This window comes from Apus apus, chromosome 7, assembly GCF_020740795.1.
Source record: "Apus apus isolate bApuApu2 chromosome 7, bApuApu2.pri.cur, whole genome shotgun sequence".
NCBI classification, from domain to species: domain Eukaryota; kingdom Metazoa; phylum Chordata; class Aves; order Apodiformes; family Apodidae; genus Apus; species Apus apus.
In genome coordinates this window covers 280033-304666 of record NC_067288.1, presented here as the reverse complement: position 1 = coordinate 304666, position 24634 = coordinate 280033, and the positions used below count along the sequence as shown (strand labels likewise).

At 43.9% G+C, this 24634-nt stretch overlaps 1 protein-coding gene across 4 annotated transcripts in view; it reads right to left on the bottom strand.

Annotated features, from left to right (window-relative positions):
* Positions 1–19129, bottom strand: part of BRINP3 (BMP/retinoic acid inducible neural specific 3) — a 129267-nt gene extending 110138 nt beyond the window's left edge. Inside the window, exons 1-2 of one of the 4 annotated variants that reach the window (XM_051625230.1) lie at positions 18884–19129; positions 7775–8054 (exon numbers count right to left, since the gene is read on the bottom strand). In XM_051625230.1, the coding sequence (XP_051481190.1) occupies positions 7775–8004 (230 nt within the window). In that variant the 5' untranslated portion in view covers positions 8005–8054; positions 18884–19129. Of the gene's footprint in view, positions 1–7774; positions 8055–15616; positions 15648–16330; positions 16348–18883 lie in introns of those variants that run through there. The other 3 variants (XM_051625231.1, XM_051625232.1, XM_051625233.1) reach the window with 3 other exon arrangements.
* Between the last annotated feature and the right edge of the window lie 5505 nt (positions 19130–24634).

The following is a 24634-nucleotide window of genomic DNA, read 5'->3' as shown; positions in this document are numbered from 1 at the left end:
GGGCAATGAGGTCTCCCCTCAGTTTCCTCTTCTCCAGACTAAACAACCACAGTTCCCTCAGCCTCTTCTCACAAGACTTGTTCTCTAGACCTTTCACCTGCTTGGTTGCTCTCTTCCGGACATGCTCCAGCCCCTCAATGTCCTTCTTGTCATGAGGGGCCCAGAACTGACCCCAGTACTCCAGGTGTGGCCTCACCAGTGCCAACTATATCAAGCACATGCTGTCATCAGACACAGCTATTGGCCACGAATCCTTTGAAGTCTAAATGTGGATGTTAATTGTCTTTAAATTCCAATAATTACTATGTTTAAAATACCTTTTCAACTTATTCTATGAATCTTATTGACTGGGAAAATGACCCTTGGGCTCAAAAATTTTGTTGAACTCTCTGTTTATTTTATTTGTTTGTTTAGTCTCTCATAAGGGAAAGGCTGGTTGTAAGGGACTCAATGTATTGTACTGACATTTAATATTCCTTGATGGTTTTGTTGCCAAGGACACTCCGAGTCACACAGAACTTCAATGTCAGAACCACAAGATGATCACACATTTGCTTGTGCTCATCCAGGCCAAGGAGACAGCAGCAAAAATAGATACAACCATTACTTCTCCAGGCAAAATTCTAAATAAGCAGATGGACCTTCGAAATCAGCCATATGAGAAATGGTCTCACAAAAAAGAAAAGCAAAATTCAGAGGAAGGCTGGAAAATAAATCCGACTTTTAGATACTGTTCAGTGCCTGACACCAAAAAAAGGGAAAAGATAATGGTGTCTAAGTCCCAAGTCATCACAAACTGCTTTCAGATTGCTTGAAGGCTGGGAGTTACGCGCAACTTGTAATGCTCTTCAAACAGGGAATGTTGACAGGTCTTATCAGAGGGTTCACTGCCCAAGCATGAGCACATACTGGATCCACCACGGAAGACACAGGTGGGAAATCTGTGGCATATGGATTGATTTCATGTGCCTTTATCATACAAGGAATCTGTGCAAAACCAAGGGTTAAGTATAGAGCATCTGGAGCCACATTAATGCATATATATTTATTTGTGTGCACACACAGAAAAACTATATGCTCTCAAGGCTAATTTAATTAACTACATCCAGAATCATGTGAAAACAGAGAAAAAAACACTGGAGCATAAAAACCTGTATGAAACAGAAGGTTCATGTGTTTCAGTTACAGTTTCTCAGATGGCTTCTATTGTAGCCTCAGTTAAAGTTTAAATTCAGTGGCATAATTTAAGAGTTAATCAGCAAGATCTGACAGACTGCTTCTGACAGAGGAATTTTAATACCGGGAGCTAATGAGGAAATATTTCTTTTGGCATTGCCAGTGTTATGGAGAACTTCTGGACCTTTGATTAACAGGGAGATGTCCATAGTGAACTTCCTTTAGTTCCTTTCAGCCTCGAGAGGGTTCCATCTGGAGAAGAGAAGGCTTCAGGGAGACCTTAGAGCACCTTCCAGTGCCTGAAGGGGCTCCAGGAAAGCTGGGGAGGGGCTTTGGAGGGGCAGGGAGGGATAAGACAAGGAAAAACGGCTTAAAACTGAAAGTGGGGAGATTCAGATTGGATATTAGGAGGAAGTTCTTCACTGTGAGGGTGGTGAGACACTGGCCCATGTCGCCCAGAGAAGCTGTGGCTGCCTCATCCCTGGCAGTGTTGAAGGGCAGGTTGGATGGGGCTTGGAGCAGCCTGGGCTGGTGGGAAGTGTTGGAACTGGATGATCTTTAAGTTCCTTTCCAGCCTTCGCGATTCTATGATTCTATGATTCAATATGATGCATTGGTCAAAGGCTCTTATTTGGGACACCTGACTGCAGAAGACATAAGCTTTTTCTTTCTAATGAACAGTATTCTCCTCACTGCAAAAATGGGAAGTAAGAAACTAATTTATTTTCACCCATGTATATAAATGGCTAAAGACACAGTTTAAATCAAATGTCATTAGATAGATCAAAGGGGGTAAAAATGTGTTCCCTCTGTTTACTTTCTATTAATAGCCCCTATTTATCGGTAGGCAAGGCTGATAAATATCAAGAATGGTGAGAGTATAATGCAGAGCAAGTTAAAATACAAATATTTACTTTAAATTAACCGATTGTATCTTTTCACCTCTCAGATTCCGCTGATCTTTCAGAACATTTGGTAGAAAATGACTGGTGCTTCTAAGTTCTGTTCCTCATAGAAGTCAAAACCTGTCTCTGTGTTTTCCCCTGGAGAAATTAATATTCATTACCTAAAGCCAGATGCTGTCTCTTCTCTGCATGTGAGACCTGCGTACACAACTTCTAAATTGCTGGTGGGCTTTTTGTCTGCAGTTTTCAGAGCTATATATATATATACACATCAAATTGTCTGGTCAGTAAAAATACTTCAAGCTGCATAAATAAAGCTGAAATGGAGAGTATCAAAAGATGAATTGAGATATGGACCCACTAATGACCTAAAGAACACTGTTATCTGTAACAATAATCTGGGGATTCTAGGGAGACTTGAGCGACAAGACATTATTTTGAAGCATTGCTGTTCTTCATGAGGGTGTCTGTTGGAATAGAATCTTGAGCTGCACAACAATCATTCACAACCAGCATAATGAGTAGTAAAACCTGTAGGATCAATCCATCAGAGCCAGGAGACAACTAAGATTTGAAGTCTGAGCTATTGGCCGCAACCTTAAGTGGAAGAAAATGACAGGAATTACTGAGTGCCCACATTTGATGTCAGTTGTTCTTTTTCTGGATCAAAAAGACACAAATACCCTTCTAGACAAAGAATCATACATTCTCATCAATGGTAATGAATTATTATTTTTGAATGAATTTTTAAATGGATGATTCAAGTAATAAAAATCCCTTTTAAAATATTTTCTTTTCAGTAACCAGAAGAAATATTGGTAATTGGTTTTCCCCCTTCATGAAAGTCTTCAGCACTATAAATCCTCCACGCCTTGAATTCTAGCAGGGATATTTAAACCCTAGTGAAAAGGAAGGGCAAATGAAAGAAAAAAGACCCAAGTAACCCAAAATCTTCAAAGAATTAATGGAAACTACCTGATTTCATGCCCAAGATCCTGGCAGACTCTCCTGCTGACTGAAGAATGAATCTATTATTAGTGTTAAACAGCTTTTATACTACTTCAGTGATTGCATGAAACCATTAAGTTACAGCGTCTATTATCCTCATTTTTTGAGGGCAAATGAAATGATTTATGCACTTACTAACTGAAATGATGACACACCATATTCTCTAAATAAATGTTCTTTGTTCTAGAGAAACATTTGAGTAGGATGTTTCATCTAATAATGATCCCGAAAATATTACATTTGGATATTCTGGAAATGGATTTTGGTGATGTTTACATAAAATAAGGCTCACTCTCCTCTTTCCAATTTGAGTTTCCTTAGGATTTTTGATTAAATACACACACATACGAGAATACAAAGAAAGATTGTCAAAACACACTCCTGCAGTGCATTATATAAAAAAAAATAAAGGCAGAAGGCAATCTTGGCATCAATATTCTCTTTTGTTGCCAAGCTGAAACATGCTTGGGTTCTTGTCAAACAAACTGACTCCTGAAAACATTCCTAATCCTGCTGGCTGAGCCAGCACCACTCCCCAGTCTCCTTCCTAGCTCTAGCACTGGTTCCTCTCACCAAGAGGTGCTCTGCCCTTGATTTAAAAGCCAAATATACTGAACAAAATATAGAAATGTACTGCTTCAGCAGGTTGTGGTCTTGCTTTTCCCAAAACCTTCAAAGATGAGCTGAGGGCTGAAGTTGGGAATCAGTGTCACAAGTGAGCTTGATTTCTTCTGTGCTCTTCAGTGCTACGTAGAGCAGATGACTGCTTTGCTCTGGTGCCTCACATATGTAACAGAGCTGGAAAGAGAGGAACACTTTGGGAATGAGAATTCCCTGTCTCCTTTTGGTCCTTCCTACCCACCTCTGAGACCCTCTTGTCTGTCTCCCTTCCTGAGCCACAAGCGTCCATGAGAACCCATGTTCTTTTCTCATTGCACTTGGAGATATCATTTCTCATCATAGAGATATTCCCACCTGAGACAGACCTCCTGCATAACTGGGATTGTGGATGCAGACCTAAAAAAGTGTCCTTTAGGTGGCAGAGAAACATCTTTCCTCTTGTGTGCATTTATAATCCCAGTTGCCCAGCAGTGACACTGTGCATGCAATCCAGTGATACTTTATTAATTCTCAGTGCTTGGAATTCCTAAATGATTGCTTCAAAGCAACCTTGGGAAGAGCACAAGGAAATGTAATTCCAGACTATAAATAGGGGTGAAAATTACCAATCGAGACATGTTCTTACTTAATGCTCTATGTTGGGAGGGTACCTGTGAGAAGAAGATAGCTGTGGGCTAAAATATGTTAATAGGGAATAAAATAAAATACAACTGACTTTAATTTTGACTCTGCTTGACTCCTAACTCCAATTTTAGTGAGTGGTGTTCTTCCATCTTCAGTCTTGCTCACTTTAGCTCATATGTTCAGTTATCAAGAGGATTTTTTCCATCTGTTTCAGATTTTCACTCATTTTGCTTGAACAAAACACCGCAATCTCCCATAGGAGATTTCCCCAGGACCTGATTTGATAGCATGAATATTTCCTTAGCTCTGTAGAAATTACCTCTTCTGAGACAATGTGGGTCCTTTGCATAATTTCCCAATCACTCTCTCCATCTTGGTAATGTCTCCTCTCATTCTGTTTGGATTTAAACTCCTTTGTCTGGGAAGCTGATTTACCTAAGAGGCACAGCACTCCCCTGGTGTATTTCATTAAATAACAAACTCTAAACTCCATGTTCTTGCCAAAATATTAGCTCCAGGAGCCATCTCCCACCAAATATTGACACAGCATTCCTACTCATTTAGAGGGTTGCAGCACCATTCAGGTGCTTTCCTGGCACTTCTCTTTTTGCCACCAAAACCTATGGAAACTATTACATTTCATATTGCCTGCAAAGAATTGCAGGGAATACCACACTCCCACACAACCAACCACACCAGCCCACAACCTTGGTTATTATAATTTAGCCTTGCAATACCTGCTTAGAACATCATTGCATTTATGAAATCATTATCACACTCATTAAAGCAGATTTGTCCCTTTCAGCCCTACCCTTTCTTGTTGACAGGTCCCCTCCTTGGGGAGCCAGGCATGATACAGAACCAGCTGGTTTCTCAACCAAGAGTTTAGAAGTAATGACAATGTTTTAATCAAGTCTCAAGTAATCTTCCTTGTAATATTCTTTGTTGTTTTCTTTTTCAGTTCTCTGCCCTATCACCTTGATTTCAGTCACTCTGTGTCTTTCAGGGGCACATAAATGACCTTGATCCTGTTCAAACCAATGTCAGTCGTGCAGGGTAAAGGCCTCATGATCTTGATTATAGTAGGGAATGCTAGTTCAAAAGTTAAAGAAAACCTTGGAGAGTTAATAATTTAGTTCAGGTTGTGGTTTGTTTTCTACATCATTGTTGCCTCTCCTGAGACTGCCAAAGGAAGGGAAAAATAATGGGAAAAAAATAAGAAGGAGAAGAAGAAAAAGAAGGAGAAGAAGGAGAAATATAAAAAGGAGAAAAAAAGAAGAAGAAGAAGGAGAGGGAGAAAAAGAAGGAAAAGAATTAGATGTCTTCAAGCATTTTCTGTCTGACCCCACTGTCCTACACACATCCTACAATAAAGGATTCAGAAAGGGACACAAGCTGCTGGAATCTCTCACCCTATAACATTTAACTTTTCTTCATCTCATTGCATTTTGACCTGGCATGGGTGTTAAAATGAAGGAAGAGACTTTCCTTCCCCTTTTCTTTGAAAATGTCAAGTCTCAGGTGTGGTCTTTAAGGGCTGAAGTGAAGAGCAGAGGGGAAGGAGACCCTCCTGGGCACCTTTCCTTCTTGTTAACATGATTGAGCTGAGTCTGGGCAGGCCTGTGCTTTCCCCTTCCTTACCTCTCCATTGGAATGAGAACTGTGTCCCTGAAGGATCATTTCCTTCAGTCAAAGGTAGGTGAGGGAATGAACAGACCAATTAGACTCCAGATGCCTGGGAAGGCTGGTAGAAAAGCAAGAGGGATTAAATTTACAGTGTGTGGTTCGTAACAAGGTCACCATGTTCTGCACCGCCTGCTAATGGGACCATATTTTAAAAGGAAACTTTGCAGTAAGGTCGGTATTTCAGGGACTAAATAAAAAAATGCTTTGGATTCAGGTAGCTTGTTTGACTCCCTGGCTCATTTCTTGAAGGAAACAGGCCAAGGAGAGAAACAAACACAAGAAGCACTTTCTGTGGGGTCATGTAAATGAAAGTCAATTAAAACCTATGCACAAACCCAAATAAGTATTAGAGATGTGATTACAGATCTTTAAAACTGAACAATGGTTCTGTAATGATAGCTGAGAGGAGAAAAATCCTTCAAAGACCTGATTGAAAGGGCTGGAAAGAAATACAGTTCCATCTTTCATGTTTTTAGCAAGATAATTTTGGTTCAGTGTTGACTAATACAGAATAATAGGAATAAAATATGCTGCCTCAGTCTCTGCATTATTGGCTTTACATTATTGGGTCTGACAGCTGGCTTTTAAAAAGCAGTAAATATTGGGCAATTCTGTTGTGTTAAGACAAGCCACTTCATCAAGCAGATTTCCACAGCACACTTCCTTTACAAAATGTGCTTCATTTCTCTCTCTATGGCAAAGCAGCCTGCTGTGAAGTTGATCTGCAACAGAGTGCCCTCTGCTGCATCCATTTAGGAAAGGAAAATAAAGAAGGAAAAGTAAGAAGGAAAATCTTTACCAACTAACACCACTTTTGTCACAGCCCACTGGACGTTGAACTCAAGGATGACGATGTATTCGTATCTCTCTTACCTACTTCTAAAGAGCTGGGTACCACTAGGGAATAAGAGTTTAAAATAGGCATGAAATTTGTCTTTCCAAACCCGCGTGGTCTCTCCTTTTCATTCCATGTCCTTGAGACACCTATTCCCTGGTACTGAGTTATTTATAATTATAATTCCCTGTTAAGTTGCCACTGGGAACTGATGAGTTAAAAATGGATCACAAGGCAGCAAGGCACAAATTCTCAAGCAGATTTATACTTTTTGAAGTCTTCCCTCCTTTCCCTTTCCCCCCCCTGCCCATTCAGGCTGAACTGGGCCAGCCTAATGCTGAGTTTTCTGATGGACCAACCACCTTCAACATGGGTTAAAATTCACAGTGACTCTTCGTGCTTCCTGGGGAGGCGAAAACAGTGATAGGAACTAATATGGAGCTTTTAGAGTCACTTCTGAAATGTCCTGATTTTACAACCAAGTCCATAATTTACCAGAAGGATCTGTGAAGCCACAATATGATTATTTAAGTCTCGGTTTATGCCCTGATGAGCCACCCTGCAAGCAGTCGAACTGGGCCTTGCTGCATCCAGGGTGTTCCATGTGTCCCTCTGCAATCAGACATGCTTTTTGAATCCTATAGGACATTGCTGAGCATGTCACTAGGGCAGAGTGGTGGTAGGGAGTAAACAACAAGGTTTTCCAAAGCAACAAGGTTATCAGAAGTTGTTTAAGCAAAACAGAAACAACAGAAGCATAGCACATAACGCATACACGGCCTTGAATAGAAATCAGCAATGAATTTTGTCTCTATGGATTCATTCCCACAGCTGAAACTTTCCCTTAAGGAAACCCTGGTGGATCATTTACACCTTCTAAGGACCATAGCTCTGCAATGGCTTTCCCTTTGCTCCATACCTGTAAATCTTGTATCTCGTGCTAAATCCCTGTCGGCTTCTGTCCACAAAATCAGTGTATTCCTGTGAGCGATGGAAGGGTCCCTTATCAGACAGGAGCCAGTCGAAGGGGCTTGTGGCATGCTGATCCGAGCCAGCAGCAACTGCTAAAACCCAGCAATGAAGACTCAGTGCTATCCACTCCCATAGAGCCATCAGAGAGAACACTTCAGCACTGCATCGCCATCTCATGCTTCCACTGGGGACTTAGAGCCTTCATTCTCTTAGCTTTCCCTCACCACCTAGACAAAATACACAGGCAATTAGATAAGCACACACTAGACATCCCTTGGAAGCAGAAACAAGTTTCCTTTCTTTCAGTTTAAAGAGATAGTGGCCCCTGCTTGATTACGTTTTGCATTAGCATAAACCCCACTAGGCTAGTTAACAGTGGAGTGTTTCTGTTCTTCAAACGCTGTGAAACTAATGTCTTCATTAACATCATCAGTGATAATATTTACTGTTGAAGGGAAACCTTCACAAATTGTCAGGGGAGGAGTTGTTGGGTTTTGGTTTTGTTATATCCCCCCTCCCCCCCCAGTAATGCTAGTCGTTAATGAAAAACACACACCACAAGAATGGTTGCCTGTTAACATCAGTACCAAATCATTCAGCAACATCTACGCACAACATTGCCATTCAGGTTTGGGACAGCAAAAACTCAGAAGACACAGATTGCTTTCTTGTTCTCTTTTGTCCTTGGAAAAGTAACCTGATGGCTTGTCTTCACTACAAGCATAGTTTACAGATTCATTTTATTCTGTTCAGCATGGCTGCACAATGAGTGAGGGCATTGACCGGCAGCTCTGGCGCTACCCACAGGGAGGAGTTCATTGAGTCCTTCCAGCTCCAGATGCTGCAATTTTGAGGATCTCTACCAGCAGCACTTGACTTGCAGTCCAATACACTCCAAGCCAACAAATCAGCCTAGGATGACAATTGCTTGGGTGCCCAATCCAAAGTCCAGTGTTAACCACAGCCTCATGTGGGAACTCAGTGAAGACAAGCCACAGTTTCTCCCTGTACCTTGGACCCATCCCTGTGAAATAGGATCATAATTCTATAACCTGCTTAGATTTTGAGAAAACAAGAGCATGAAGTTCTCAGAAACACTGAAATGACCAAAGTCCTGTAGATTCCTAAATATTTAGAAGCAATCAGTTCTAGTTTTCAGTTTTTCAGAACACAAATAATTAAAATATGTTCATGAGAGCTTTCCTTTTTCTAGCTGATGGATTTAGAGGGAAAAGCAATTTTTAAGTCACATTCACTCAAACCTGCGCTCATTATGACATTTTTTGTGTCCTCTGCTACGATTATTTTTTATTGTGTGGGAAATTTTTTCTTGACCATCAGTCATTTAATTTGTAAATGTGCCCAAAATGAAGGATATTTCCGATAGAACTGCAGACTCATGTCCACATTCTAATGGAAATGGGGGGGGGAATGCATAAATATACTCTGGGCATATATTCTAGACATTAATATCCTGAAGAATCTTTGGTATAGATTGGAAACCTATCAGCTGCAGGAGTTTAAGTGCCTCCAGAAAAACCATGGAAGTTCATCTGAACCTACAGGAGTTTACAGTCTGAAAGTACAATACTCTGTGCAAGCAGAGAAATAGTCAATGTTTATTGTCTTGTTAGGCACATATATAATTGTTTTTAATGTGAGTTGGACCTGATCCTGCAAACAATAAATGTGTAAATAATCTCACTGAAGAAAAAAAAAGACCCTGCTCATATATTTCATGTTGAGAAATCCTTCTGTCAATTTTCCTCCCATCTATTAGGGAAGAATAGGACACAGGGCACCCTCCTTTCCAGAAGCTGGGAAGCCCTTGGGCATCATAACCATAAGGTTCCATGTTTCCTAAATGATCTTTTCCATTGAAAAAAAAAAAACAACAAAACCCATGTAATGGTTTAAATTACATGAGGAGTTTACTTTTTCAAGTACTTATTAACACTAAAATGTTTCAGGCCATTAAATTGTAATGACAAATTGAATCCCTTTTGACTTTAAAATTATAATATTAGGATTAGAAAATTAATTACTTTGTTTATGCAGCATATTCCTAAATCTAGAAGAAATGAGCACTGGAGAAGGAATAGTCAAGAGCCCTGCGCTGTGCTTGTCCTTAGAGAAGTAGTTACAGAAGAAAAGAATCTCCTTGTTTTAAAGATATGATTTAAAAATATGAAGGTACTTTCCACGAGATTATAAATACACAGATAGTCCTCATGGAGAGGAAAATCGTGTGTGTTTCTACCTGGTACTCATCCACTTGTCTGTGTTGTCAAGTCAGTGTAGAATCAGTCTCCATAGCATTAATTAATTAATTAAGGTTGGAAAAGACATGTAAGATCATCAACCATTTATTCACATAAAACCCTGGAGAAGTAAACTTTTGCCTCAGTTTAACCAACCAGCCACTGAAGCATGAGAAGACCAAGACTAGCTTTTTTTAAGCAGTTAGAGAGATATAAATATGTATCCCCTATTAAAACATAATTTAAAACTTCCAGCCTAAGGAATTTTCCTAAGGTTACAGTGTGAAAAACATCTCAACATTTTACATACTCCAATTCTCCAATGAATGCTAGTGCCCTGAGAACAGTTTGCAATGTTATTCATGTTTCAATGAGATTTTTTCAAAGACTGTTGCAGGCATGTGGGACATACAGAGGTTGTAGGAGCAAACTGAATTAAATGTGTGGTAGAGCACCTCCTGGTTTCAGGAAAGAAAAGAATTTTACATAAAGAATAAAGCAATAGTCGGAGTCTCAGAGATTGGTCTCATCTGCTATAAGATCCTGGGTTTATCACTTTTTGTCTCTTTGCTTTCACTGCCTCATCTGAAGTGTCATGATCACACTGTCCTATCAGGTGATAGAATGAGAGGAAATGACCTTAAGTTGCACCAGGGCGGGTTCAGATTGGATATCAGGAACAATTTACTGAATGAGGGGTCAGGCATTGGAACAGGCTGCCCAGAGAAGTGGTGGAGTTGACATCCCTGGAGGGGATGTAAAAATGTGTGGATGTAGCACTTCAGGACATGATTTAGTTGGCATAGTGGGACTGGGTTGATGGTTGGATTTGATGATCTCAGAGGTCTTTTCCAGCCTCATTTTTTTTTAGGACTTATGATCTGAGGTGGATTGTTCTGTCCTGTGCACATAGGAAGAGTGCACGTAGAGCTTCTGGAGCCCCCAACATAAGAAGGACATGGAGCTTCTGGAGTGAGTCCAGAGGGGGCCATGGGGATCATCTGAAGGCTGGAGCAGCTCTGCTCTGGAGACAGGCTGAGAGAGTTGAGGATGTTCAGCCTGGAGAAGAGAAGGCTCCAGGGAGACCTTAGAGCACCTTCCAGTGCCTGAAGGGGCTCCAGGAAAGCTGGGGAGGGACTTTGGATAAGGGCTTGTAGGGAGAGGATAAAAGGTAATGTATCAAACCTGGAAGAGGGGAGATTTAGATTAGACATGAGGAGGAAATTCTTCACTATGAGGGTGGTTAGACACTGAAGCAGTGTTCAATATTCTCTGCTACACCAATCTGGTTGGGTTGTTTTAATGGAAATCAAGATCTTTAAGATTTGCAAAGACTACATCCTAAAATTAAATATGGAGCTCTCACTGGAGAGTATTACATCTAGTAGTAGATCTCCTTTTTACCCATAACTTAGTCCTCAGTCATTTTTCTGGCCCAGTTCATCAGCTAATTACCATCTGGCTATTCTCTAACGCAGAAGGACTCATGTCGGGATAAAATGAGGTGGGGTGGGAGGAAACTTTGCTCACCAAGAGATTGTTGAGCTGAAGAAGATTCAGTTTCTAAAGGAAGGAGAGTACTCAGAGGGGAGTTACCCTGAAGTATAACTGATTTTATTCTATAACCATTGACAAGTTGCTTAACCTTCTTTAATTACCGTCTCTGTTCATAAGATGAGGAAAGAAGGGTATTGTAAAGCTTGAGCAATTAGTGTCTGTAGAGGACTTCCCAATTGTTGAATGACAAAAATGTCTTAAAATACAAAAGAAAAATGTTCATGATACTAACGGAGGGGTTAACTCTTTGCTGCTACTTCCCATTTCTGTTCCTGGAAATTCTGCAGAAGTTGAGCAGAGGATGGAGACGAAAGGAATAGTCAGTCTGACTAAACCAGAAGTTTCTTTCAAGCTGTCCAAGCACTAATATTGTTTGTACAATAATGAAGAGAAGAAGATAAGCTCAGTTTGGGAGCTGTGGCTCAGGCAGGGAATCTATACATCCCATCCTGCCGTAAACTATTGGATGACTTTTCCTAAGTCCCTTTGCCACAAGACTTTAATCCTGTAACTAGTATGTGGGCAGGAGCCAGATTCTCTTAGGTGTTCATGTTACAGCTATTAAATGTTTTATAGTAAGAGACTTTATGGCTGGCTGAGCAAAGATTCCAGCCAGTCTGGACCTAATTGCCTCTCAGGATGGATAATTCACAATGCTTGATTGTACAAGTAAGAAATATGCTATGTGTACTGGGCTGCCAGCTAGCTCATGTAAATGGAACATCAAAGCTTCCTAGGGAATCTTGATTTTACACAAATTTGGAAGAAATTGCCAAATTAGAGAGAAAAAAAGATGTTTTTCTTGTGAATATCATGTCACAAGGACAGAGAGTCTGGGCTTTAGAGCCTTGTCACAAATTACATTATCCCAACTGTTCTAATTTAGCCTTTTTGATAGTCTAAAACCACATAAGTACAAAATAATCAAAGTTTCTTGTTGGGGCTCATAGAGAAACAAATCCTGATTGAGCAGAAAGGTGCTGAGCTACTACTGAGAAGCTTGAAGCTTTCAGCTGGGATCTTCTCAGTACAGAAGAGATGTAGTGTGGTAGAGGTCACAGATCACTGCAGTGTGAGGAGCAGAGGTTTTCTTTATTAGAGCCTCTTTTTTCCTCCAGAAAGACTAAGAAAATGTTCTAGGCTTTCCCCAGCCAAGACAAGAAGAAATTCATCTGGTTTATAAATAAGAGTGAATCATTTAATAAACACATTTATCTATAAACTACCTGGATGGAAAACTTCATGGTCAAAATTCAGCAATTCCAGCCTTTAGGGCTGTACATCAAGTACAAAACAAGCCAACAAAATTATTCAAGAGAAGATTTGTTGGAATAAATATTACTTCTCTCTCTCCTCCAAACTGCTAATTAATAGGGACTGATTTTAGGTGAAAAACAGCTAATTAAAAGGATATTCTCGGGCTGCCTCCTCAATCCACACCACCATTTTTTCAGCATGCATTGTTATTTTTTCACCAGTCACGTTAAACCTCCTTGGAAAGAAAGATTTGTTTAAAAATAGAGAAAGAAAAAAATGTTAAGAAGAAACAGATTTATAGTGGATTTTAATAATCCCATTTGACTTCAGGGTGGCCATCCATGTTCAGTTAACCAGGTGTTTTTGTTCTTTCTGATAGATTTACAAGCACTGAATTAGCTTGACGGAGTTCTCAGGAGTCATGACTAATATGGGGTTAAAGGTATAGAGTAGTGCTTTGATTCCCTAGATTTAAGTCCTTTCCTGGACAATGTCTAATAAATACCTCATGAACCACTTTTCTCATGAATCAAGTGCTGGTAGATGTGGCAGTGAAGGTGTTACTGCAAATGAGCAGAGTTTTCTAATCACTGTTAATGTGACTGCTACAGCCACGGTATCTGAGACGAGCTTCAGGATCTCACCTCATTATAAGAGAAACTACAGCTTCACAGTCTTCATTTAGCTAAGAGTGTTTATTGCCTGGTCAAGCTTCTTCTGAAAGTGGAACAAAAGCTGTGGCCCCTGTGAGCTTGTTGGTTAACCAAGGAAAGCCCTAACCTGGCAGAGTGTCCTTTCCTCTTGTCAGGGCTGTATTTTGTGGCACACGGAAAATAGAGCTTCATGTTCCTCAACTGCATCTAGGAAAATGCTGATTTATCAGAGAGGTTGGAGCATTCAGAGGGTATTGGATGGGACCAAGAAAAAAAGTAAGATAACTTCTAACCAACTCAGATAACTAACAACTAGCTGTGAGTTCTTCCCTGCAGCAGCCTAAGAGGAGAGTTTTCTTCAGTGCCACCTTTCTGGAAGAGTATTTTGGCTTTATTTTTTGAAATGTATTTCTGATTGTTTTGCTCCAATATGAAATTACTAGTATTTCAGCGGAGAAAAAAGAAATAAATCAGTGTCTGCTTCAGATTTTGAGGAGAGACAAAACTTTGGAAGGAGTAAGAAAGGGCTGTACTAGGCAGCTTAGAAAACAGTGTTTCCAGAAAGTATCTTTTAGTGCTTCCCACCACTCCCTTTATTTTCTAAGCAAAAACTTAGGTAAATGGATTGATCTTCCAGTTTTCCACTTAAATTTTCCAAAATTGCTGAAGAAGCGAACTTGCAGGTAAAAAGAGCTTTCAGTTGGTTTCAATATTTGTTGCATTTCAAGCAAGACACTTCGTTGGTCATAGTCAGGTATGAATACTCAATTTCAAATGAATCCAAATGAAGTAAAGATATTTTGGTCCCAGAAGTCATTGTCTCTGCCTGGGACTGAAAGGAATGAAAACTCACTGCAATCTATGTGATTAAAGCAATAACTTTTCACATTAGTGTAAACAATGAGTAGACTCCTGTAATTAATTTTCTACAGTGACTTTCAGACAGCAGGAGAAAAAAAAAAGGGGGGGGGGAGAGAGGAGGAGATTACATCACTGGAAGCTCCTCAAGTTGTTTGGTTGGTTGTACAAATGCTGCCTTCTGCAGCATGGAAAACACTCAGCTGCTTGTTTTCATCTTTCCCAGTGAAGGTTTCTACTCCAAGTCTTTCAGCATTCCATGAACCAGCACCTCAAACACAGTGAGTCTAGTGACCTCGGGCTCTGTTGGGGAGCTGAGCTCTCACTGGAGGTGGATCAGCTCACTGAAAATATCACAGATTTTTTTTTTAATCCCTCCCCTGCTTAATTTATGTATATGATTTAGAGAGAAAATTGGGCAAAGGTAAGAATTTTCTTCATGGGATTCTGACAATCTAAGACTAGGGTTCTGTTGCTACACTTAAGATACTACAGAGAGGAAGATATACAAGTCAAATGTTCTTATTCTCAAAGCTATAAAGCCCAGAGAGCTTTAAAATGAGCAATTCCTGGTGGAGTTGAGTGTTGACAGAAGTCTGTAAAGTCTGATATCTAAATGGATTGCTCCTCTGATGTTATTTCTTCTCTCTTGTAAGCTGGGCCACTGGCTTTATCGCTATGTACTTAATGTGTCAGCCCCTCATCTTGGAAAATACAGACTCCACAAGGTCTGGACTTCTTTTTACGGCCTTTTTTTGTGATGCTGTATTTTAATGAAGTTAGATCTGGGCTTTTCTAGGAAATAATTTATTTTGGATTCTTCTGTCAGACTAGCTTGTCAGATCCGTGTCTCTGAATTACTCTCTATGTTATTTTATTTTTCCAAATGGGGTCTGTCTCATACTGGCCTTCATTTGATATGGATCCACGACCGATTTTGATGCTAAAACACCCTTCACTCATCGCATACATTACGTTTTTCTGCCTGTCATGAATTCACTTCACACACATCCACTTGCTTCATCTCTACAAGGAATCATCACAACTGATGGAGGCTTTTGAAAAACATTCCCGAACAGTAAATCACACCCCATCCCGCTCTCTTCCCAGCCTGCGCTAAACGATTTAACACTTAATGAACGGCAGACAGAAAATGCACTCGGAGTGAGCCGCAAGACGGATGGCTGGTCGCAAAGCCCTTACCTTGTTAATGCATGACGGACTCTACGGTGGCACAGAAAGCGTCGCCCCCCAGAAAAGCAGCTCCCCTTGTCCCCCCGCGCCAGCTTCCACCCTGTTTTCTTTCCCTCATCTTTTGCACCATCCTACATGTAGTTGGTGCTCCTGCAGCCCGGGATGGGCTGCTGCATCCCTGAGGCGCAGCCAGGGCTCTCCGCACCCGCCCTGACCCTTCCCGCCCGCTGCCGGGCCCGGCGCCCCGCGGCGGCTCCCGGGGTGCAGAGCCCGAGCCCTGGGGCTGGTTCCCCTCCCCGCACAACCCGGGGGAGCAGCGAGGGCTGAGGACGGAGGGGAGATTGTGAGGAGGCTGGGGAGAAGGTGGGGAGAGTCTGAGGGGAGGCGGAGGGGGATCCGGGGAAAGGCTGGGGAGGGGCGGGGGGAGAATGAGGAGAGGCTGGTGGAAGGGCGGGGGGAGGCGGAGGGGAAGCGGGGGGAGAGACGGGCGGGAGGCTGGGGGAGGCTGAGGAGAGGCCGCGGGAAGGCTGAGGGGCGGGCGGGCGTCCCGCAGCCGGAGGCCGGGAGCTCGCTCGGCCCGAGCCCCTCCGGCTGCGGCTGCTCCCCCCCCGCCCCCGCCGCCCCCGCTCCCCGCGGTGCCGCCCCCGGGGACGCGCACAGGCGGAGGGAAGGGAGCGGGGTGAAGTCCGGGGCTGGGCAGGCGGGCTGAAGGGGAACATGCACCTGCAAAGGTGTTTCCTCTGGCACAGCCTTCTCCCTGGGTGTCCGCCCGCCGCTGCCAGAACTTAAAATTGGGAATTAAGCTCTGGCCAAAAAGAAGTCACAAAAGCCACCTGGCCCCAGGGGCGGTGAAGGCGGGTGGGGGTGTGGAGGTTATCCTTGGCAGAGGTTCCAGACAGACAAGCAGGGAGGCTGGACACGGAAAGGAAGGGAAGAGGGTTGTTTGGGACTATTCCCTTGGGAGGTACTTACAAACCACCAGTTTTTTGTACAAAAACAAAAAGCAGAAGAACCAACCAAAGCAAAAGCAAAACAAAACGCATTCCTGTTTGTTTGTGTGTTTGTTTTTTCTGAGTCATGCAGCCCAATGTGAGCAGAGAGTATTCTCTGGTCTGGGATCACTGAACGCTGGAAATAAACCATCAAGGCTAATGGGCATCTTCTCTGCTGAGCACACCTCATGCTCGCTTGTTGCAATCGCCCATTAACCCTCCATTAATTACATTGATTTCTTTAATGCTTGTATGCAAAGGATTTGGTGTGTGTGTTCCCCCTCTCCTTCTGCTGACTACAGAAACGTCCCCAGGTCACACCCGGGTCAGTTTTACACCGTTTCACTGCGATCTGAACAACTCATCCCTGGTCCTATCATATCCCACCCCTGCCAGCACTGAGGGAATATATGGAGTGCTCTTCAACCCGGGAAACATTCTGCTGGTGGACACATAAATCTCTTGGCAATCAACTAGCACGGTGAGGCGATGCTCACCGGGCGAGCTATTCCTACAGTGAGTTAATCCCCTCAGGACTTCCTGCGGTTTTTTCCTCCCAAGGTTTAGGAAAAAGGTAATAGGAAAAAAAATATTGAAAAAGGAATTAAAATTCAGGTAGAGATTTGAAGCGCACTTACCTAGGTAATTCTCTATACCTAGGGATATGACTGCACGGAAACTTTCCTGAGCATCCTGGTGCCGGAGGATCCCAGCAGCAGCCTCAGAGGTGGGTAATTGAGGAGAAATGGCTGGGATTTGGTGAATCACCCCAAACCCGGGCGAAGTAGCCTGGGGAAGGAGGAGGTGTGTGCGGAGGGGGCCGAGAAGGCAGGTGGACAATGAGGGGAATGGGAAAACCTCTCCTGGAGGAGAGGCTCCGGGAGAATGGAGCTTCACTCTGAGAAGTAGACATGGGGATTTGGAGCTGCTGGGAGAAGAGACGAGCTGGAGGGAAGGTTGAATTTTGGATCCCACACATGAAGGGCTTTTTCACTCCTCCTTTCCCAACATCAGCCAGCAATTTGGGGGTGGGGGGGGGGTGGGGGGAAAGGGGGGAAGGGGGGGGCGGGAAGGGAGGGTGTGGGGAAGCACTCTCGGGAGCACCGTATGGAAGGGAGCATTGATCTGTCCTCTGCTTTCCACCAGTCAGTAAATTCGGCTCTCGCGTCTTTCTCACTGGCACCTCCACCTAACACCTGGCGATCTCTGCGTGTGCTGCTCTGGAGACATGACCGCTCACACACACACACAGACACTCATCCTGCACACCAGACCACAGAGTTAAGTGGAGCACGGTCAATATCTCCCCGGGAGAAGTACCATGTTGCCTCCCTACCTTCTGCTATGGACGTGGGTGGATCTCTGCCGCTAGTCAGACACAGAAATACTGGAAGTATTACCCACAAATAGCAGTCTGTAAAGCACTTGTTTTGTTTTTCGTGGTTTTTTTTTTTTGGTTGTTTTTTTTTTTCTTTAAACAAAGTGTTTATTTCCCTCGCTTCTCTTTATTTTTCCTTCCAAGAAGCCTTTACTCGATTCAAAAAGATACCCTAAGGTTCAAAGGTGCCTGCAAAAATACAGGTATTCCCGAAAATGGTCATAAATAAAACCAGGAGGTGCGATGGGATTCAAGGTTGTGGGAAGGGAGGCCAGAGCAGGCAGCAGAGGGCAAGGGAGGGGGGTGTGGGGGCTGCAACCCGGCCCCCCCTGCCCGCCCAACAGACAGGACACGTTTACTCGAGTCTGGAAATCCTTTCCTATCCCTGCTGGAGAACCCTTCCCCACCCCGCATCCAATCCTAGCTTCTTCTGGGGATCAGCAAGAGAAATGAACTTTCCACCGCAGACTCCCAGACCCCCTTCACCACCAGCGATTCCTCTCCTAGGCAGGGAGAGGTGCTGAGCCCTTCCAACAGCGCTGTCTGCAAGGGTTAAAGCAGGGGACGGGGCAGGTAAGAGCGCCTGCTGGACACATGAACACGATGTGGTGCAGAAGCAGCGCACGGCAAAGCCCCCCGAGTGAGACTGCGGCGCGGGCTGCAACTTGGTGCCGGGAGCGGTGGCTCCCGGCGGAACATCTCCTGTGGGCACCGGGGGTGGGTTCCTCCTCATTCCTTCGAGTTCGGAAAGTGGAGCCAGCCTGGAGGCTGACAGGTTCAGGAGCGGGGCGCGGCAATCGACACCTTGATTTTCTTTTTCCTTTTCACATCCTAAGAGTGTCTTTTTGTTGTTGTTATTTTTTGTTGAAAACAAGCAAACCTGCCCGCGAAATGAAACCTACTCACCGGGTGAAATTGCAGGAGGCGAAGCGGCTGCGGGGGAAACGCATCCCGGCTCCAAGCATATAGTCCATGGCTGTCGGCTTCAAGCTAGAGGGAGGCTTGGCGTGGTGGTGGGACTTGGGAACCCATCGGCAGGTCTGCGTGGCACAGCCGCGAGTCCGACCAGCCCTTCACACCCTGCGCGCCTCTGCGTGTGTGCGGAGGAGAGACCAGAGCCCAGAGCCAAGGGAAGGGGTGGGGGGAAGAGGGGAGGGAGGAGGAGGAGAGAGGGAAAGGAATCCGAATAGCAAGAGGAGTTGCGGGGAGGGAGAGGATTTGCTGGAGCTGGGCTGGGTTATTTTTTTGGTGGTGGTGGTGATGGTAGCGATCCTGAAGGGAAGACGAACAAATGGTGGGATCTCAGCAGCGGGCAGGAGGAGAGGGGGTTTGCCGAGCCGGGGAGGGGGGCAAAGCGGGGGTTGGGGAGGGGACACCGGCCGCTGCCCGGGCTGCGGTCGGGATCTGCGGGACTTCGCCGATCTTCCCTCCGGGAAGGGACGGAGGGAAGGAGGAGGGCGGGAAAAGGGGGTGCACGGCAGGGCCGAGAGTGGGGATCACGGCCGAGGGGGGGCACAGCTGGCAGTAGGGGGCACGGCCGGGGCTGAGGGGGAGTCGGTGCGGCGGGAGGCAGCCCACCCCCATCCCCAGGCAGGCTGCTGCTCCTCCTCCCGCAACCCGGCGAGCCACGGCGGCCGTATCGACCGGGTAAGAGGATGCCCGCTCCCAGCCTCCCGCCCCTACCCACCGGCCAAGCCTTTGTTTCAGATTTTTTACTGTGTGGTGGTTTTTTTGTTTGTGTGTTTTGTTTTTCTTTTTTTTCCGCAGACTGGTTCGCCAGAGCCGATCCCCCCGCTCTCTCCTGGCTGTGGCCGCCCCATTCCTCCCCATTCCTCCCCATTCCTCCCCATCCCGTTCCCCGGCGGGGAGAGGCGGCTGCTCTGAGGCGCTGGGGTGGTGGGGAGAGAGGGATGGGCGGCAATGTTCCTGCGGGAGCATCCCTATACCCCTCCCGGCCCTGGGTAAGCGAAGCATTCCCCCTTCATCCCCCCCGCCCCTTCCCGGCGCTCCTGGGCTCTCTGTATGGAAATCACGAGCTCGCTCGGTGGAAAAAAATCTCCCTTTTTCCTCGCATAGTGGTTCCAGAGTGTGTGCTGAATTTCAAGGTGTGTGTGGGAGAGGGAGGCAGAGCCAGCATTTATGGAGCTTGGTTCCGCCTCCCTCTCTTTCCCTCCTCCGTTTCCCCTTTTCCATCTACGGGCAGGCGCGTTTAGGGCTAATAAACCCGTATTTTCCTATGGATATTTTGGCTGAGAGTCTGCGATTAGCAAACTGCAAGGCATCCTGTGTCAGGCAGCACGGGATCAGGAAGCACAATGACCCTATGGATTACATGATTGGGCAATAGTTGTGCTACATAGAATCCCTAATGGTTTAAGTTGGAAGGGACCTTAAAGATCATCTAGTCCCAACCCCCCTGCATGGGCAGGGACACCTCCCACTAGATCAGGTTGCTCCAAGCCCCGTTCAACCTGGTCTTGAACACTTCCAGGGATGGGGCAGTAACAAACTTCCCTGGGCAACCTGTGATCTTCAAAAGAAACTGTCATTTCTGTCCAGCTTAAGGGGTTTGTCTTCTCTCAGTTATCTCTAGTGGAAAGTGTTCATGTACATTTGCCAGTCTGATATTTTTATGTTTCCAGATTCTTCTGGGAAAGGCTCTGCAGAAACCCAGGACTCCTCTGTCATCACTTCGGTTTGTTCCTGTCAGGGGTTTAAAGCATTTTTATACTAAAGAATTGTGGACTGAGCTGATCTTAGCAGTGATTTATCATAGAAGCCCAGACTACTTTGTGTTTGAAGGGACCTTAAAAATAATCTAGTCCCAACCCCCATGCATAGGCAGGGACACCTCCCACTAGACCAGGTTGCTCCATCCGACCAACCTTGAACTCTATTAGGAAGGGGGCATCCACAACCAATGTAGCTTGCTGTGGTTTTTATTCTCATTTTCTTTAGGGAGGAGGAAAGAAAAGGAGGGAAGGAAAGATGTTACGGTTAGCAAAGGAAAAAACGTGGTGTCCATGTAGCTGTGAAGTATCTAGGCATGATGAGGTTATAAAAACAAAAGGCATCCTGTCTCTTCATTTCAGAACACACTTTCCCTCACAGCAACAAGTAGTACAGGCTCCTCTCCCTGTCTGCTCTCCTCCTCTTTTCTCCCCCTCCTTCCTCCATCCTGACAAAATGCCAGTTACAAAGGTCAGCCTGTTTATGTGAAGATCACCAGGTTTCTTAACAAGGACTGCTACACGTCAAGCCTGCAATGACTATCAAATAGACTTGTGGGCAAATAAGGGTCCTCCTGTCCCTTCTCTAGGACAGATAAAACCCCAGAGAAAACTTAAGAGACAGGGTTAAGAAAATTTGCCTCAAAATAACAAGAGCGACCTTCCACTGTGTTAAATTCCAAGACCTAGTTCCATTTTAGCCTGAAGCCCTGAAGCAGAATTCAAGTCTTGTAGGACTCTGATGCCTTGTGTTCAATTGGTTTCAGAATCTTAGAATATTACAAAACCTCAGAAGAGGGCAGAAGGCTGAAATGCAATCGCTGGGACCAAAAATGCTAAGTCCAAACCTGAGACCCACAAAAGAGCTGCACAGCATCAAGTCTTTCTGTCCTGAAAGCCTCCTAGACCTGAAATTCCAGTTATTTGGCTCCTTTGTCCTGTCAATCTGCATTAAATAGCAGTGTAGATCCCTGGTGGTAAATCCACATTTTACTAGGGTATCCCATTTATTTACTTCATATAATCAACCTTTTGACCCTCTTTCTTTCACACTTACCTTCAGCTGCTGGAAAAATGGATGTCATTCATGAAGCCAGTTCAGCAGTTACCCTTAGTTTGCAATAGGCAAACCTATTATGCAAACAATAACCATCACCTCCTTCTCCTGAGCTATAATGAATTCTCTGCATGCTGCTCTGCTGTAAATTCTCCATCTAAAAATTCCATGTTTTGTCAGGGGAAACTGTACTTGACTTTTGAAACAGTTGGGAGGAGCAAAACGATAACCTCCTGAAGTGCCTTGCCCTCAACTGAATTACAGCCAAGCAATTAAAGTTAGAGCAAAAAGGCTTCAACTTTGGACTCCTTATGATGTCCTTAGTGGTTTTGCTTGGGTGCCTTTTTTTTAGAAGTCTGATTAGAATGTCAAATTTGCATATTCTGCTATAAAAACAGAGGGAATCCTTAATTGCTTATGCCCAGTGTTTGTATTTTTGCTTTGAAAACAACGTCTTCCACATTCCTGGGTTTCATTTCTTGTTACTATTTGCATTCAGAAATTGAACTGTGGATCTGAATAAGTCCTGTCTTCACTCATTATAGAAACAAAGATGGTTTTGGTGTTTTGCTTTATTTGCTATATTTGCTTTATTGCCTCAGAGAATCACAGAATCACAGAACAGCACAGGTTGGAAGGGGCCTCAGAAGGTCCAACCTTTAGTGGGAAAGGGAGCCTAGATGAGATTATCTGTGCAATCACATCTTTAAAACCTCTAGTGATGTGGACTCTTCCATATCCATGAGGAGGTTGTTCCAGTGATTGGTTGTTCTTACAGTAAAAAATGTCTTTAATCTGTCAAGATGAAACCTCTCCTGGTCCAACTTGTTCCTGTTGGTCTTTGCCTTCTCCATGTAGGTTGTTGTGAAGAGAGAGCCTCCATACTCTTTGTAGCCACCCTGCAAGAATTGGGACACTCTGATGAGGTCCCCCAAGCCTTCTCCAGAGAGGAAAAAACCTAACTCCTTCAGTTTTATCTCACGGGGTAGGTTCTCCAGCCCTTTGATCATCTTTTGTGGCCCTCCTTCACACCCTCTCCAGTCCCTCTGCTTTGTTCTTTAGTTGTGGGGACCAGAACTCCAGGTCTAGCATGACAAGTGCTGAAGGGGATGATCACATCTCAACACCCACTAGGAATATTCCTGCAGGTGCAGCTCAGGATGTGATTTGCCTTTGTTCCTGCAGCTGCACACTTCTGACTCATGCTGGTTGTCCACCACCAACATATTCTGACTGTCCTGGTTCTGACCTATATGTTTCTGCTTTAATGGAGATGTGAGTCACTTGAATCAAATTATACCCACTGATTATTATTTTTTCCTTGCAGAGGAGATTATCCTTAGAATTTCCCAGCATTTCACATGCAGGGAATGATGTAGTCCTGTAGAATTCCTTCAGTTTCTCCCCACAATAATGAGATCCAAGGAATGCAGCATTAACAATTGCATATTCACCTGGCCTGTCTTTTGGCAGAGTCAAATCAAGTCCTGTTCTACCTGATGCCTGGTACAAAAGACCAACTTCCTCTGCCATTCTGCATTCAAGGTGTGGGAGATCCTGATTGGAATCTCTCTCCCTTTCTGAATGTTTGCAGAAGGAAAATATCCATTTGCCAGACTGGATAAAAATAAATTTGTCAGGGCCCAAAAAGGGAACAACAGAAAAGTACCACATAAATTCTCAGCTGAGGCTGAGATGTCAAGGAATTATAGATTAAAAAGGCAGCGTTTTATAGGGTGGTTATGCTGGAAAGAAAAGGGCATGTAGAGAAAGCAATTTGCATTTGGAAAATAGATGATTTTACAGATACTGGTTCAAATTGATAGTCATTCCCTGAATAACATCTGGTGCATTATCTCAATAGATGCAGTTATCTCCCCTAGAAATGAGCTGAGCAAAAGGTCTGTAGTAAGATCTGAAAAGAACCTTTGCTATTAGATGTCATTTTCTCATCAGAATCAAATCCCACTAATGACAATGAACAAGAACAATCCAGGGTCTTGAACAGGCTGTTGAAGGCAGTTCCAATCTGTAGCATGCACTTCAAACACAGCAGTATCACAGCAATGTATCATTGGTCTGGGCTGTAGAGCTAATGAGACAGAAAAGGCATGAAGAACTGGGATGGATGAAGCCCATTTACCTAATTTCCAACTCAAACATAATGATAGGAAAAATAAGCAATAGATGTAGAAAGTTGTGGGGTTTTTATACAGTTCTTGTCTTGCAGCAGATTGGGTTTTGGGGGTTAATTTTACACTTGTTAAAATAGCTTTGTCTCAAAAAACTCAAGGAGTTTTTCTTACTTTTGCTCTTCCTATTTTGGTGTGGTTTTTTTTCCCAAGAAAAATAAGGTATTCACAGACACATTAAGACTCTCGTGGCCTCACTTTGCCCTGTGATGTTGCTGTGAAGTATGGATGGATCAGTGAACCCAGGAGGGGTTGGGCAAAGACCCTGCTGGAGGTGGATCATTATATTTATTGGCATTTGGCACTTTAAGTGAAGCTTAAGGGACATTGCCTACTATGATCTCTTTTGCTGACTTGCTATGTTTTGATCATACTTAAGTTGGAACTGTTTTGGTTAAATAATATTATAATTATAATATAAATATAATTTTGTTTCAAAACCACAATGGGGCCTGTAAATGATCGTGTTCTGCCAGGTACCAGATGCAGCAGTTGATCAAAAAGTGCCTGAGAAATAAAGCAAGAAATGATGCTTCTCACAGGTGCTTGTGGTGCACTTTACAGTGGCTTTAGTGAAACCATTTCTCTTCCTGTAGAGCCCTGAAGTTGGCAAGCAGCAAAGAAGGACTCTTCTGCAAAGTTTGCCAATGGTTCTAGCAGTTCTGGGAGTATTTTCCAT